The sequence below is a fragment of the Tarenaya hassleriana genome, unplaced genomic scaffold (genome assembly GCF_000463585.1).
Source record: "Tarenaya hassleriana unplaced genomic scaffold, ASM46358v1 Cleome53, whole genome shotgun sequence".
Taxonomy (NCBI): domain Eukaryota; kingdom Viridiplantae; phylum Streptophyta; class Magnoliopsida; order Brassicales; family Cleomaceae; genus Tarenaya; species Tarenaya hassleriana.
Window position 1 is genome coordinate 136,236 of NW_010967966.1, and position 16,454 is coordinate 152,689.

The 16,454-nt window shown below is 41.8% G+C and overlaps 6 protein-coding genes across 6 annotated transcripts; 5 read left to right on the forward strand and 1 right to left on the reverse strand.

Annotated features, from left to right (window-relative positions):
* The first annotated feature begins 25 nt into the window (after positions 1 to 25).
* Positions 26 to 1,788, forward strand: LOC104827751 (AT-hook motif nuclear-localized protein 13-like). Its single transcript, XM_010560993.2, has 5 exons — positions 26 to 700; positions 805 to 833; positions 1,001 to 1,138; positions 1,235 to 1,399; positions 1,480 to 1,788. Exons 1-5 carry the CDS (start codon positions 358 to 360, stop codon positions 1,648 to 1,650), a joined length of 846 nt encoding a protein of 281 aa, XP_010559295.1. The 5' UTR covers positions 26 to 357; the 3' UTR covers positions 1,651 to 1,788.
* On the reverse strand, positions 1,730 to 2,965 carry LOC104827750. Its single transcript, XM_010560991.2, has 3 exons — positions 2,379 to 2,965; positions 2,124 to 2,296; positions 1,730 to 2,021 (listed from the first exon to the last, which is right to left on the reverse strand). The coding sequence occupies exons 1-3, from the start codon at positions 2,910 to 2,912 to the stop codon at positions 1,925 to 1,927; spliced, it is 804 nt and encodes a 267-aa protein (XP_010559293.1). The 5' UTR covers positions 2,913 to 2,965; the 3' UTR covers positions 1,730 to 1,924.
* Positions 2,966 to 5,028: 2,063 nt separating this feature from the next.
* On the forward strand, positions 5,029 to 6,164 carry LOC104827752 (RING-H2 finger protein ATL29). The gene has a single exon (XM_010560994.1). The coding sequence runs from the start codon at positions 5,159 to 5,161 to the stop codon at positions 6,017 to 6,019; it is 861 nt and encodes a 286-aa protein (XP_010559296.1). The 5' UTR covers positions 5,029 to 5,158; the 3' UTR covers positions 6,020 to 6,164.
* Positions 6,165 to 6,387: 223 nt separating this feature from the next.
* Positions 6,388 to 9,093, forward strand: LOC104827753 (uncharacterized protein At4g17910). Its single transcript, XM_019200677.1, has 5 exons — positions 6,388 to 6,461; positions 7,312 to 7,403; positions 7,821 to 7,890; positions 7,976 to 8,080; positions 8,591 to 9,093. Exons 2-5 carry the CDS (start codon positions 7,363 to 7,365, stop codon positions 8,741 to 8,743), a joined length of 369 nt encoding a protein of 122 aa, XP_019056222.1. The 5' UTR covers positions 6,388 to 6,461; positions 7,312 to 7,362; the 3' UTR covers positions 8,744 to 9,093.
* A 2,124-nt stretch (positions 9,094 to 11,217) lies between these two features.
* Positions 11,218 to 13,313, forward strand: LOC104827754 (transcription factor bHLH71). Its single transcript, XM_010560996.2, has 3 exons — positions 11,218 to 11,715; positions 11,846 to 12,271; positions 12,968 to 13,313. Exons 1-3 carry the CDS (start codon positions 11,380 to 11,382, stop codon positions 13,094 to 13,096), a joined length of 891 nt encoding a protein of 296 aa, XP_010559298.1. The 5' UTR covers positions 11,218 to 11,379; the 3' UTR covers positions 13,097 to 13,313.
* Positions 13,314 to 14,639: 1,326 nt separating this feature from the next.
* On the forward strand, positions 14,640 to 16,392 carry LOC104827755 (protein TORNADO 2). Its single transcript, XM_010560997.2, has 2 exons — positions 14,640 to 15,330; positions 15,920 to 16,392. Exons 1-2 carry the CDS (start codon positions 14,833 to 14,835, stop codon positions 16,229 to 16,231), a joined length of 810 nt encoding a protein of 269 aa, XP_010559299.1. The 5' UTR covers positions 14,640 to 14,832; the 3' UTR covers positions 16,232 to 16,392.
* Positions 16,393 to 16,454: the final 62 nt, after the last annotated feature.

Here is a 16,454-nt window from a genome sequence, read left to right on the forward strand (position 1 = left end):
AGAAATTATAAAACTCAACCAGCAAATCAACCCAACACCCATTTAAAAAATTACAATATACTTTTTTGGTAATACGAATAAATAAACTACAATTTCATATCATTAAAATTACAGAACAATCCCTAATTGGAAGCAAAATCTCATCTCTTTTTGTCTCCCTTTTCGGGAAAAAAAAAAAACTGAATAATACGAGTAACGAACTCAGTTCGTCTCTCTCCCTCTCTTATAAACGGAGAGCAATCGCCTCTCTCCCTCCATTTTCATTTCTCCATTTTCTCGCCATCCATCAGATTAAAGAAAAGAAAAAGAAGAGAAAAAAATCTTGATATTGCTGGAAGAAATCTTCGCCATTGCGTCATGGACCCGAGAAGAATTCCTCCGCCGAAGCAGCTAACGCGCTCCGCCATGGGAATGGCCCTCGGCGGAAACCCTAATCATGTCCCCACAAACACTTCTATGTCTATCCACTCCTTTGACGTCTACAACTTCCTCCGCCTTCCTCCTCCTTCCTCTCCTCCTTCTCATCATCCTCCTCCTCCGCCTCCGCCACCTCCTCCGCTGCCGCGTAGTCAGCCGAGTTCCCTCGGATTCCGCGGATCGTCTTCCTCCGCTGCTGCCGCGCCACTCTCGAAGAGAAAGCGAGGTCGCCCGAGGAAGGTCCCCCTCAGTTTGGAAGGGGGAGTTTCCCATTCCCTTGGCGGTAACTAGACGTGTCGTTGAACATATATATATATATATATATATATATTCGTATATGTATGTGTATGGGTTTCGATATCTTGCTCTGTTTTTTGCTGTGAGCAGGAGTGATGATTGAGGTCAAGAAAGGGGAGGTATGTTCTATTTATCGTGATGATTATCTCTGACTAATAGAATCTTTCAAGAAAATGTCAATGTATGTTGAATCTTTGTGGAGTTAGTTGCAGTTTCACTCGTAACTCGAACTGGTTTCCTAAAAGTTGAATGTATTGAAAGTAAGCTCGTGGACATGAATTTTCAGGATATAGAATCAAAGATGATGACTTTGACAAGGGATGGATCACGTTCCTTCTGCATTGTCTCTGCAACTGGTTCTGTCTCTAGTGTGGTTTTACGCCACTCCACTTCCACTTCTATCAATTCCATCATTTCATACGAGGTACATTTGCTTTTCTGGTCGTAACTTGTGCAAATGTGTGGTCACGGCATTTAGAACTCAGGAGCTCAAGTTTGAAGATATTCACATTCAAAACAGGGCATATTCCGAATCATAACGCTGTCAGGGTCGTTCTTGAATAGAGAAAGCAGTGGTACTGATGTAAACAGGACATGGAGGTTGAGTGTGTGTCTAGCCGGTCCAGATGGCCAGGTTTTCGGCGGGGCCGTTGCCGGAAGGCTAATAGCCGCGTCAAGAGTTGAGGTAATTCGTTAATAACAAAGAAGCTTGGTCAAATGATGGAATGGAATGTGTGATTGACTTTATCCATCCTGACGGACTAGATCACAGTGGGGAGCTTCATAGAAGAAGCGAGACCGAGACAAGTGGAACCGGAAAGGGGAAGGCCGAGGACTGATACAACAGAGGAGAAGAAGGAGAGCAGCGAAGACTCCACCGGAGGAAGTAAGTCATCAGCAGACCAACCTTCTCGTGGTCCTCCATCGGTTTGGTAGTTTCTTCTCCCCCCATGTACATAGACAGACTCTCCTCCTCTTTGTCTCTTGGTGTAAATACTGACCTGACCCCACATAATATCATTTTGAAATTTGATCTTTAGGAAAGATACAATTTGAACAAGTTTGCGTCACTGTTTTTGGTACCTACGTATTCTCTTCACATACAAGTTTATTTATGTTACATGGCAAAGATTACATCAAAGGGCACGACAAAAAGAGAGTTAGTGAAAACGTGAAAGCTCCTTCAGGGTTTTGTAGTAAGGGCGGTGTCCTAAAACGCAGGAACCATAACTCCTGGCATGGCTTCTACTTCCTCCTCCTCCTCATCCACCTCCCACATGAAGTGTGCATATGATCCCAGCACCATACTGCCAAAAAAACAAAAAAACCCCAAGTCCACCCACAAAATTTTTAGATCTATAAAATACGCAAACATACAGAAACCTGATCAATCACAGGAAAAGAGGTACCAGTCATCGGGAGAGGCATTGACAGCTCGTTCAAAGTACCCTTTGGCTCTTTCTTCATCTCTCTGCGTCTCCCATATCAACTTCCCATACATCGATAACGCCTCCCCGTCCCCTGGACTCTCCAGTATCCCTCTCCCGTAGTACTTCTCTGCTCTCTCTCCATCTTTCTCCACCTAAAATTCCGCACCCCAATTCAATCCAGAACTCCCAACTAACTAGAATCAGAGCACACTACAGGCGTATTGACCCGCGTACCTCGTACAAGAATCTGCCGTAGTTCATAAGCAGAAGCGCGTTGTTCGGGTTGGATTTCAACATTTCTCTGTAATACTCCCCAATCTTGCTCCTGTCGTTGTAACCGCCTCCTCTGTTCGCGTTTCCGTTACAGCCGCTGTCACCGGAGCCTCTACTGGATCCACCGCCGGGGAACCCCATCTCTTCAGCCGGAATAGCGCTCTCTTTCGAGATCAACGACCCCCACCCATCCGCGACCTCCTCCTCCTCCTCCGCGATTCTCATCGGCGAAGGCTTGCGCCCGGCACTACTCCTCGTCGTCCTTTCCGATCTGATGACATCACTCTCCGAAAAGGACCTCCGTATCCCGAAGCGCGTCGGCGGATGACCATCGGAGGACTTGACGTAGAGCGAGATCCTGGAGGCGGATCTGTGGCCGTTGCCGGAGAACGATTCTCCAACGGAGTTATGGCGGGAGATGGAGGCCTTCGGTGAACCGGAGACGAAGTGTTGGTGAACCGGCATCGAACCGGTCCTCATCAGAAGAGCTCTCATCGACGAATCTCTTGTCTTTCCTCTCTCCGATCTCCAAGGGAAAGATGATCAAGCATTCTGATCCCTCTTATATATAGCTGCGCCTCCACCGTCTGATGTTCTCACTTTTCTTCATCTCTCAGTCAGGCCGTGCCACGTGTCTCTCTTCTCTCTCGTGAGATGCACAAAGTTTCGCACTGAGCCGTCGGGTGTGCCGAACTGACCAACGGAGTGAGGAGTAATCAGATGATGGCACGTGTAAAAATGCACGTGAGTAATAACTTTAGACTGCGCCGACACGTGGCAAGTAGTAAGGTGGATCCCACGGAGCTGTACGGGTCCATCTCCCCCGATAGATTCTGTAGAGACTTCCAACCGAAATGACGGAAACACCCTTTGGTGTTCCAGCGGGAGCGCAGTTTTCAATGAGGAGGTAGTACGCGTGAAAAAAGATTGTGTAATATCTATTGTACAAAAGTATCACATATTTTAGCTAGCCGTAGATTGGATATGATAAAATTATTATGTCACCTTTTTTCTGTTTTGATATTTGGATCTTTTTTAAGAGTTTGGTTTGAAGTGGTTATGATTGGTGATCCTTTCGATAAGATAAGCTTCACAAAAAAAAAAAAAAAAAAAAAAAAAGAAACGTCTCATCCAGAAGGAGAAGTTCATCTAGTTTTGTCCCTTTGAAGAAAATGAGAAAGTAGAGCTTATCTTTAATGTTTGATTGATTGGAAAACATCGAGAGATTCGAATATAGATTAGTGATTGATTTGACAGTCCTGAAATGTTAGCAAATGTGCAATAATGGTTAGAAATAAAGTTGATCTCTCTTGTCTTTTCCAAAAATGAACATATTTTAATGTGGGTTTTTCGACTCGAACCCCACGCTCCGTTTTAGGCATCTTTTAGCGATCGAAAATGACAAAAGACTTCATCTTTGTTTCCGAATTGTGCAATTCACCCCAAAAAAAATGGCAGACATGTGATCGTCACGTGACCAGATTAGATAATGATATGGTATTATGTTATCTGGCAGAATTCGTGGGTAGAGGAGTACTTCCATGTTTAGCTGAAAGCCCTTGGTTCCAAGATCACGTCACTGGTCATAGTAAGTTAGACGTCCCGACAACTTAAATCACTTTGTCTCTACAGCGATAACTGTACACGAACTGTTGGGAAACAAAGTCTGTTGCTTTGGAAGCCGATCGCTGCCGCTGCCAACTCCGAATTTGCTGAGCTTTGGATGGGAAAGAATTCGGCATTTGCTATGGTGGTTGATTCTGGGAATCGACCAAAGGATGATTTAACCAAGCAGGTTCATAAGAAACGAGAAGCCAGGGCTTAAAAAAGATACCCGGGAACAATTTGCAGGGTACGGCGCTCTTGGATCGGAGATCTGAAGCGATGTCTATGATTTCGCCGGAGGCCCAGACGAGGGACGACTTTACCGGTTCAGTGGCCGCGACGATCAAGCTGGAACGGGCTGGGTCAATCCCATCTCAACACGGGTCGAGTCGGGTCCTAATCCCTTGCACCTCGATAATCATATTTGGACTAAATAGCAAATTGGCCCCTCTACTCTCAAATCATAACGCAAAAGGTTATATACTTTATTTGCCGATGTGCGCGGGAAACTACAGGGATTCCTACCCCCTTTTTTTTGGTACAAACCGAACTGATCAAGTCTTAACAAGATTCTTTAATTTTAAAAAATACTGTGAAACAGTTTAGGAAAATAATAATAGTAAGCAGTTCTAAAATTTACACATAAATATATTTTTTTAAAATTTACAGGTTATATATAGTATTTAGAGATGCAAGAAAATTATAAAAAATCACGGCGGTTAAAACAATTTAAGGATAAATGTACATAATATAATCCCAACGATAACTCCAATATGTGTATATATATATATATATATGTATGTATATGGGTTGTGATGGGATTTGCTAAATCAGGAGTCATGAAGATCAGACAAACGTCACAAAGGACTCGTTCAACGCAAGTAAAAACATCACACGAAAATTAAAAGCTTCTAAATTAAGCAAAGCGACTTCAAAAACTCCCTCCATGCACACGACACGACACGACCTTCTTCTCCTTCCATCAAAATTCACCCAATAAGTCAAAAAAAAAATAAAATAAAAAATACAATCCCTCTCTGCTTCTCTCTCGCTTTCTCGCTCCGCATGAGAAGCCTTGCGGCGGAGATACAAAGTCTCCGGCCACCGAACCACCCTCTCCGGTTCCTCTCCGTTCAATGTCGATTTCTCCGCCCTCAGGACCATACACTCCTCATCCCCAGCCGCAGCCGCAAACGTTCGATTCCCCGCCGCTCCCTGTCATCCTCACCGTCATCCTCCTCGTCTTCTTCTTCATCGGCTTCTTCATCCTCTATTTCTGCAAGTGTTTCCTCGAAACCCTGATGCAGGCCTGGTGCCTCCACCGCAACCCGCCGGAGAATGTTGTCCGGCCGCCGGAAGTCGCCGTCAACAACGGTCTCGACCCGCAAATCATCCGCTCGTTCCCCTCGTTTCCGTACTCCTCCGTCAAAGATCTACGGTCCGAGAAGTACGGACTCGAGTGCGCGATCTGTCTGTTGGAATTCTCGGACGAGCATGTGCTCAGGCTGCTCACGACGTGTTACCATGTCTTTCACCAAGAATGCATCGATCTCTGGCTCGAGTCTCACAGAACATGCCCAGTTTGCCGGCGAGATTTGGAGTCTTCGTCTTCACCGGCGGCGCCGGAGAACGAAGAGACGTTACGCAACGAGGAGATCATCATCGACGTTATACAAGAAAACGGCGAAGACAACGACGTCGTCGGCGAGGTTCGGATTGAACAGAGAAGCGATAAATCGAAGAAGGGGTTACGATCCTTGCCGGAGAAATTCCCGAGATCGCATTCGACGGGTCATTCGATAGTGAGGAACAAGCCGGAGGAAGAAGATCGGTACACGCTGAGATTGCCGGAGCACGTGAAGATTAAGATCGCGAGAGGCCATAATCAAACCGAGAGTTGCATCACCTTCGGTGAACTCACCAGAAACAATGGCTGTCCTTATCGCCGGTTCGGTGAGGTCTCAGGACAATCTCACACAACCCTGTGGGAAACTTAACGACGAAGAAACACTTTGCATCAGTTTATACTCTTTGTTTTGTTGTTATTGCTGTTGTATTCATCATTCCCGGATGTGTCATAGGTAGACAAATTAAATCGAAAATAAATTGCAGATAGTTAATTTTTTTTTTATACAAGGAAATTTCTTTTTGACATGTATGACAAAATGTTTGCTTATTCAGTTAAAATTGAAATTAGATGAGTTATTAGTATTCATTACGAAATTCCAACAGCAAGATGGTGGAATGTAACATTCTTAGCTCATAATCATCAATAAGCTTTCTACTTACGAAGACTATAGTCTCCTTTATTTACGCTTTTGCCCTCAGTAACGAGTTTGCTTTTCAAATATTTAGCCAAGTGAACCGCAGCTCGTAAAGTTTCCGCCTTTTATTTTTCATGGATTCTCTCCCGAAGCAGACACTGGATCCAAACAACAGGTAATCTGCTTTCCTCTCTCATTTTCGTTTAGTTGATTCGCGGTTTCATCCTTGGCTTTTTGTCCGAATCGCGTTGGATTTTTCTGACCATTGCACCCGTAAGTTTTGCCCTAATTTCTCTCCGGTCTCTTCTTCTTTGTTGAATTGTGACAATGGCGTTGCTTTCTCTTGTCGTGGTCTGTGCCGAAGGTTTTGGTTCTTCTTCGATACGCGATTGGTTCCCACCTGAAAATTGGTTCGTCATTCGTCATCTCATTTCACTTTCCGCTGCATCCTGTAGTAGAACATGGTTGTGTTATGTCTGAAAGATCAGGTTTTAAGATCAATTTTCGGTCAAATAGGTATAGAATGACGAAATATGCCTTTTGGAAAGGGCTGAAAATCACTCAAATTTGTAAAAATTTGGAAGAAAAATTAGATGAATTTACCATGAACCATCGAATGATGTGTATCAAGCTCTTGGCTTTATCGGTGGCTATTGACTACGAGCAATGACGCTCTTGGTATTATGTAGCTGATTCCATTTGTTCAGTGAAGCATAAGACATTCATTTTGGCTATAGATGATCACGGCCGAGACATCTCATCCAAGACAAGATGATGATGGGAATGTTGTTTCCAGGAGTTGGAGGGATAACGCACTCGCACTATCTTTAGATCTCCTCTTCTTCATATTTCCAATTCCACCACGATCATAATTTTGTCTCGCCATCTTTTGAGTTTTGTATAATGCACCTTTCCGATGCCTTTGGGCTGATAGGCTCTCACTGCAAGGGGAATACTTTCTCGATTTCATGTACTCGAGTTTCAGTATTTTCTTGCCGTGTCTAATCAATGGATGCTTATTACAGGTGCTGTCTGATTGGTCTACTTGGGGGCTTTCAGTTCAAGATTTCTCGAGAATGAGCGACTTAGAGACGCTGACCGAGGCCTTAAAACTTCGGTACAGTTCCTGGTCTTCTCCCGAGTTGACATTAGGACAGCCTTTCTCATTCAGAGCTAGTTATCAAGTTAGCTGAAATAAACTTGCCTGGTAAGCCCCTTTTCTTCCGAAGGGATCGGTTTCAGATGATAATTACATGTTTGTGTATCTTGGCTGTGGACTTCACTATTTTCCCTAGAAGGCACGCCAAGACAGAGACTTACGGTACTAGCTTGGCATGGTTTAGATGCGTACAATCATCTTTATTACTTTACTTTTACTTTGATTGCCTTTCCCCTTCTCTGCACATTTGCTTCAATCTAGTCTGGGATTGGTCTTCCTTTTTTGGTGAGCAAACCTGTACTATTTATTGTCTGCCAACTAAAATTTTGATGGATCTTGGGGTTGGCTCCTTTGTGCCCGTATTCCTTTCTACAGCTTCGGTTCTATACTTCGGCCAAACATTAAAATCTCATCACAGAAGTACGTTCCGGGAAGATGCTGCAAAGTATAACACCAGGGGCATTGAATTTGTAGTCTACTGCCCGATGCTTCGAAGTTTACTAGTCTAACCGTGGTCCTATTCTATGCAGATCCAAACTTGGTTGGTTAATGGATTGAATACATATTTGCTTTGGGATGAAAGAGGATCTGGCAATGGCATCATCAGCAAAAACAAGGAGTGTTTGGCGTTTTTGGTAAGGTCTGATTGATATACGGTTTCTTGTTCTCTCTTTTGCGTTTGGAACGTCTTCTCTGTCATGCCATACATAAAACAGTGTGACGTGTTTATGATCAATTGAAATACTAACCAAACGCTCAATAACAGTTGTACACACAAGCTTGTTTGTTGCACAGAAAAATGGAATCCTTGTCCGATGACCAGAGGTGTTAATTTGCCGAGACTGACAAGAAGTTTATAATGAACTTCTTGACTTTCTAACACATCCTGTGGATGTCTGTCTCAGGGTCTTGCCTATACTTCTTGACTTCTATCTCTATGTCCAAAGATATTTATGCTTTCTGTGTATATCCCTACAAGCAAACTTTCATCACTTGAAGAAGCATTCGACCTAAACTCGTTAGCTACATTTCTGCTTGTAAGCTAAAACACTTGTCTGTTTCATCTGGGTTTGTCCAAAAATCTCCACAATTACGCTCTTTGGAGTATGGATAAGACCCTTAATCCAATTTTTACTAAAATGCAGGCAAACGTTCTTACAGGATTGATGAACCTCTCAGTGGATACCATATTTACGTCTGGAATCTCATCCCTTCTCATAATGGCCGCCTACGCCATCGCTTTATCTGCTACAAGGGGAATCATTCATTTCGCCGGCATCAGATTAAAGTTTTGGTAAATGGTGACAATCACAATATCCTCAAATCCTTATGGTCCAACACATTTTCAGACAGTGATGGTCGATGCCAAATTTGAAACCACTGGTCCCTACGGCATCTCTCAAAAATATTACATAACGTTATCGCCAGTTAGGATGCACGTGAGAAGGATGCATGTTGTTCATTGCTTCTCTCTGTCGGCGACACACAGAAAGACAACACGTCTCAAGCCCTTGAGTTAAATTTCAATGGCGGATTCGAAATTCTTGGAGAGATTTACTGTGTGGGTTTCTTTCTTTCTTTTTACAGCGAGAGCAGTAAGACAATGATGTGTGAGATGATTAATGGATTATACTCTTGACATGGACAAGTCTCTACTGTCTGAAAGTGTTTTTTTTTTTTTTTTTTTTTTTTTCAGGAGCATCTTTGGTCCACTTCTCAACTTCTCTCATCAGTCGTCTTCACCGGACAACATCACTTGCTCTTCCCCTCCCTCTCCCCCTCTTCCTTCCTAAAATGTACGCTCTCTCTTTTCGGCCTGCGTATATGAATCTATATGTTCTGATGGTGTTGCATGTACATACTCTCTCGCAATCGCCATGAATAATTCGTAGGCATCAACACGTGTTTGCATGTTATGCAACACGTAGGCTGGGTTTAGACACGTTTCTTGGTACGACCGAATCTGGACAAGGATGTGCTCGTGAACATGCATTGCTTAGGACCACAGTCTATAGCCAAAGATTGCCCACCCGATGACTGGTTACAGAAACCGAGTGTTAAGGAAGAAACTTCACACCACTCCCCTGTGCAAGCATGTACGGAACCATTCTGAAGAAATTGGTGGAGAATGAACGTTTCATGAAAGAAAGATGAGAACTAATATCTTGTTGTTGCCTGGATTTTTGCATCAAAACCATGGTATTCTGTGGCGTGGAGTTTTCTTCTGCGCTTCGATGTCTGAGATTTGTCGATTTCTATCAGAAACTGCAGATAGTTATTTCAACCAAAAAAAAAAAAACAGGGGTAGGGAGGGGAACTGAGACCCCCATCACGGGGTCGTGTATTTTACCACATCCGCCTCTTGTCTTGTTAGCATGAAAACAATTCCGACTGTGCAAGAAAAGACAACCTTTTAAATGATATAAGCCAACATTTGTCACAGTAATAATTATGCACTTCTCCCTATACTCCCTCCTCTCCTCCCTTTCGAGATATTGACTCTTGCCTGTTTCATGGAATAGTCCCGCCCCGTTAATCTCAAGGGATTTGCCTTTGCTCTTATATTTTACAAGATATATATATATATATACATAACAGTGCTTTTGCCTTCACAATTTTTTTTTTTTAAAAAAAAAAGGAGGAAAAAAAAAAGCACAATTAATGGAGGAGGAGGCGAAGTGAGTTTCAAGAAGAAAAACACAGATTTGAATGTGAGGTTTTGCTTTCATACAGCTGACTGCTCTGTCTTTACTATGTATCCCTTATATTTTATCATTCATGGTCCCCCCTCCCCCAAACCGACCGGTTCGGTTCGGTTTGGTTCATTTTCTTTTCCTTCTCCATCTACAAAACCGAGCTATGTATTGATGATAACATCGTACCATCCTTACCAAAGTGATTCCAACTTCGCAGATTCAAATTCAAGGTTGGCTTTGAAATTATCTGAATCCCTCTCTTGAATAATAATAAAAATAGAGAGAGGAGTTTGATGAGTAATATGAGGTTATAAAAGTAGCACAAGTACAAACTACAAAGGGGGGGGGAGGTCAATTCTATGACAACTTTTGTGTTGCAGACAAGAGAAAAGAACATCACCTTTGCTCCTCTGACCCCTCTCACGTGTAGCAGCCTGTATAATAGACCGTATATCCTCATCCATTCTAATTCCCTTGGTTCTACGGTCGCATTTTTATTATAATTATCGATGTTACTTCCAATTCATTATACACTTATGCCCATCTGAATCTTCAAAATTATGGAGCACAAGGCATTTGCAGGAGGACCCCCAAGCATTTAATGATCACTCTATTGAATTCAACGTATCATTTGAAGAAAATTAGCAGGTGGGTGCTGTGTTTATTGCAAAGGCAACAACACTGTGTGTTCGTACCGGCCGATGTGTTGCATCTTGACTCATCGAATTTTAAGTTGAACGACTTTCGGTTCTTTATTTTCTGTCAGTTTATTAAATCAATTTGCACGTTTTGATTAGAAGAAGATGTATCGCTTCACAGTGAAATTTACCTGTTTAAGTCGGCATTTATATCCCCATCTCACCCACAAAAAAGAGAGGGAAAACCCATATTATAGATACTTGTATGAAGACGTGGTTATTATTTGGCGACTAATTTTTAATTATTTAATATAAATATGTAAAAATATAAACGAAATTAAACTCAAATGTACTAAAGCTCCGTGTTTCGCATTTGTCATATCTCGTCCCACAAAAAAAAAAAACAAATATCCTTTTGGAAAAAACAAAAAAATATCAAGATTTGGAATCTTGGTGTATATAAGGTATAGTGAAACCCACGTTCAATGAGATGAAGCTACATCTCTGCAACATCTGAGTTCCTTCTCGGATTCTCACTTCTCGAAAAATCAAATCCAGAATTTTCGAAATCTAAGAAAAGGGAATAAACTTTTGGTAGCCATGACGCTAGAGGCTCTATCATCCAACGACCTCTTCAGCTTCCTGCTCTACGAGACTCTGTCGCCGACCCCATTCAGCGCCGCCGCCGTCCCCAACTCCCCGGAAAATGACGTCATCGTCCGGAAGACAACGACCTCCGGCGCTCGTCAGGAACCACCGCCGGCATCTCGGGGAATAAGGAAGCGGCGGCGGAGGAAGCCTAGGGGTTGTAAGAACGAAGAAGAAGCCGAGACGCAGAGAATGACTCACATTGCGGTGGAGAGAAACCGGAGGAGACAAATGAACCAACATCTGTCGGATCTGCGGTCTCTCATGCCTCAGTCTTATGCTCAAAAGGTTACATATTTTTAGTTCTTGCTCATATATATATTCTTGCCCTAATTAAGCATGGAATTGCGTCGAATTGTCTTGGAGATTTCTTTGTGAGATATACAAGTTTATGTTTATGGGTTTTGTTATATATCAGGGTGATCAAGCTTCCATTGTAGGTGGAGCCATAGACTTCATCAAAGAACTTGAACATAAATTACAGTCTCTTGAAGCTCAAAAGCTCCAACTCTACCAGTCGAACCGGGGGTTTCCTTCTTCTTCCTCCACGAGCCAAGATTCGGGAGAAGCCGAGAATCATACGCAGTCGCTTTCTCAGTTCTTTCTTCACTCATATGATCCGAGCCAAGAGAACAAGAACGGGTCGAGAAGCTTCGTGAGAGCTGCAATGGCGGATGTTGAGGTGACGCTGATAGAGACGCACGCTAACATCAGAATACTGTGCAGGAGAAGAGGGACGATGCTGTCGAAGTTGGTGGCAGCCCTTCATTCTCTCTCCCTCTCTGTTCTTCACCTCAGTCTCACCACAACTCTCACTTGTGCTGTTTACTCTATCAGTACCAAGGTACTAACCACACTCTATTCTCTTCGTCCCTTCGAAACCGGTTATTACATTTTTCCGACTCTAATAAACCAAACCGATCTAAACCGGATGATGGTTTTGGGGCACAATTGGCTCAACAACCAGCAAAATCTAACGAGAATTGGAAGAATATGATTCTTGACGTCATGTCACATGAGTAATTAGTGGTATACATATTATGAGAAGATGTCACATTGTCGCCTATTTTTCACGTAAAACCAAATAAAAGATAACCGGGTTTGAAATTCAAATGTGTAGTGTTCCCCCCTTACATTATCATATCACCAAGGAAAGATGGCTGCAATGCAGAATAGCCATAAGTTGATAGGGGTAGTTTGGTCTTTGTGGAATTAATTGATGTTAGATTTTTTACGTCGGAGGGGACAGGACATGGAAAAAAAGGGAATACCCTATGAACTTTTAACTGGATTTGGTCTAACATTTATTACCAAAGTTAGATATACATTTCTATAGTTTTTTTACCCATTAGAACTTCAATTATTGACCCGTGATGGGCATATTATACCTATGTATAAAAAAAAAATACTCGAATATATATACATTATATAGTCCACACATGATCATTTTAAAGCCATAGTATAAACTATATTTTCTGATGGGTGTAATCTACAGTCTTTTAGTGAATAATTATGAATATTTTCCCTTTTTTTTTTAAAGGTGGAAGAGAGTTGTCAGCTAAGTTCAGGAGATGACATTGCAGCAGCAGTTCATCACATGCTGAGTATAATTGAGGAAGAAGCTTTTTGTTGCTCTTCAATGTCCGGAATGCCCTTCGACATTTCATGAACAACAGGAATACCACCCGTGTTGATTTGCCCGGAAGGGTTATATTTAACAATTAGGTTTTGCCTCCAAGAAGAGTACGTACTAAGCTTGTTCACTGATCAATCACTGCTATCTTTTTAACATTTTCTCCCTTTCTGAGTGTGGATTGTAATAATTTCGTATATATATGTTTACAATCAACGAATAATAGACCAACTTTAGTTGTAAGAATAGGAAACTTACGTGTTATGTCTTATAATCTTCGGTATAAAACGATGAATCTGTATGTAAATTTCTAGTATTACCAAAGTTGGATATACGTTTCAAGATGAATCTTGATTCTCTCGTTTATAAACGAGCAAAGAATCGATTGAAAGATATGAAAATCTCTGAAAATATAAGATTGGATAGCTCAACTGATACGATGAACTTTCGGATTATAAAAAAAAGAGAAACCAATAAAATGGGTCACTGAAGAAGAAAACAATTTTATTTATCATTTTCCATGATGTGATGAGAATGAGGCAAGAGGGAGAAGCATGTTCAGATCTTGGGAAACCCTAATTAAGATGATCGAAAACATCGGTCATGGAATGGTGGGCTGGCCTCAAGGAAAGAATAATGCGAAACCGAAATCCACCTATTTGGCACCCACACGTTTCTTTTTTTTCCTAGATACATTCCTAAGATGAGATTATACACAAGGATGGGTGAACACGTATATTTGTTAGCATCCATACAAATCAATGGCATGCATGCATGTATGTATGTGGTATGGGTTTTACAGTTTTTTTTTGTAACGATGTTGGTTTAGATGGAATAAATTCGATATAAGATTGTGGACTGACGGATACAGAAGCTTATAAATTATGTAAATTCGGGAGTGGGTCGACGTGTCATATGGGACCCATATCCGTCCCCTATGCCTTTCATTTTCTACGCTCCCTCATAAATCTTTGACCTTTTAGCATCTCTCAGATTCCATTCCTTAAGCATAAACATTTGTATGTGTATCTCTTAGATGGTATATAAAGCTTGGGGAACCAAAATATGCCTTGAATTCTTTTTAGGTATCTCTTAAGAATTACAAACTTAAAAGTATGAATACATATATGTATATATTAAGATGATGTTTGTATTCTTTTCCTCTTGCGCAATGAGATGTGTGCACGCTGTCCACTTTTCAAAAAGCTAAAGGCAAAGTGATTAGACTTGTAATAAACAAAGTTGCCCATTAAACAAACCATAAAAACATTTGCCCCACCCGCTGATTTAGGAATGGAACCCAATAAAACCCTTTTATAGATCGTAATAAACAACAAATCATCCAAAATATCTCTTTTATTATCCATAATTGTTTGCAACAATCGATGAATGATATTATCAAGATTCATGTATTTGATTACGCATTCGTCGGATGGTTGTGTGATTATTTTATACCACTTCTTCAAAAACCCCAAGTCCAAGCAAATGCGACACACAGGAGAATAATGATATACGCAATATACATGTAAAGCTTTCCTAATTTCTTTTACTTTTTTTTTTAAAATTTCAAATTTAAAAATCCCTAATTCACTTTTCACACCGAGAATCTGAACTCCAACCCAAGTTATTCCCTTTTCCTCTCTTCATCATCACACCATCACCACCATTATTACACCATAACACCCCAAACCCAAACCCTAAAAACCCAAGAAAACAGAGTGAAAAAGAAGACATTTTTCCGATCCAGGCGACAAATCGAACCAAAAAGAAAAATGCCCTTGAGCAACAACGTTATAGGGTGCATAAACTTCATAGCCGTGCTCCTCTCGGTGCCGGTCATCGGCGCCGGAATCTGGCTGGCGACGGAGACGGACAACTCATGCGTCAAATTGCTGCAATGGCCCGTCATCATTCTCGGGATCCTCATCCTCGTCGTGGGTCTGGCCGGTTTCATCGGTGGCTTCTGGAGAATCCCATGGCTCCTCGTTACATACCTCATTGCCATGCTCATCCTCATCGTTCTCCTCTCTGCACTGGTCGTCTTCGTCTTCATGGTCACCAGCAGAGGCTCTGGTCACATTGAACCCAGCCGGGCTTATGTGGAGTACCGTCTCGACGACTTCTCCGGCTGGTTACGCCGCCGTGTCAAGAGCTCTTTCAAATGGGACCGCATTCGGACTTGTCTCAGCTCCACCAACATCTGCCCTGAGTTAAACCAGAGTTACCGAATGGCCCAAGATTTCTTTAACGCTCATCTCAGCCCCATCCAAGTAAGTTTCAACCTCCTCTTTCCTCTAGATTTGCGTAAAGTTTCATTCTTTTCCTCTGATTATGTTCGTAGATCTACGTTTAAGTCGATCCATTCTGTTCATGATGTAGTAAGTTAGACAAGATTGAGATGAGAGGGGGGTGGGTGGTAGCACAAATGAAAATAACGGGGTGGAAATCGATTTACTAAACAATTGGTGGTCTGAAAGAAATCACATTTAGAAAAGTTCTTAGCTTGTTGCAAGTGAAGGAGTCTTGCTTAAGGGAAAAAGTGTATCTTTTGAGCTTTCTCCACCATGAGGCAAGCTAACCAGATTCGCAAATGTTGATATATTGAAATGCAAGATTCATTGAAATAAATAAAAAATACTGGGGCAAAAATTGAATTACTACACATTTGTGGGTCTGGATGAAATGAGATGTAGAAAAGTTGTTGGCTTGTAGCAAGAAAAGAAGACCTTTTGACAAAAAAAAAAGGGTAAAAACTATACTTCTCGAGATTCTTCGACGATGCAAAATTTATCGCACACCTGAAAGCCGTATGTACCCGATATTATATATTGTTTATAATTTAACCCCAGTTATTTTCAGTCTGGTTGCTGTAAGCCCCCAACCCAATGTGGCTACACCTTCGTGAACCCGACATACTGGATAAGTCCAATAGCGATGTCTGCGGACATGGATTGTCTCCAATGGAGCAACGACCAGAACCAATTGTGCTACAATTGCGATTCCTGCAAAGCCGGTTTGCTCGCTAATCTCAAGAACGAATGGCGAAAAGCCGACATCGTACTTCTTCTGACGCTGATCGGATTGATCATCGTTTACCTCATCGGCTGCTGCGCGTTCAGAAACGCTAAGACGGAAGATCTCTTCAGAAAGTACAAACAAGGCTACACATGATGAAACCAATTCAAGGAAGACGAAGAAAAGTGTCGGCTTTGGAATTTTCATTTTCTTTCATTTTGGCCCCTCTAGTTGTGTTATAAGCATTTTCGGGACATTTTATGGTGTTTGGTATTAGCATCTGTATATCTTGGAGGCTTATGGTATGATTTGCTTAACTTGTCTCTCTTATATCATTGCAATGAACAATCAAATGGATCTAACAATTAAAATGAAATAA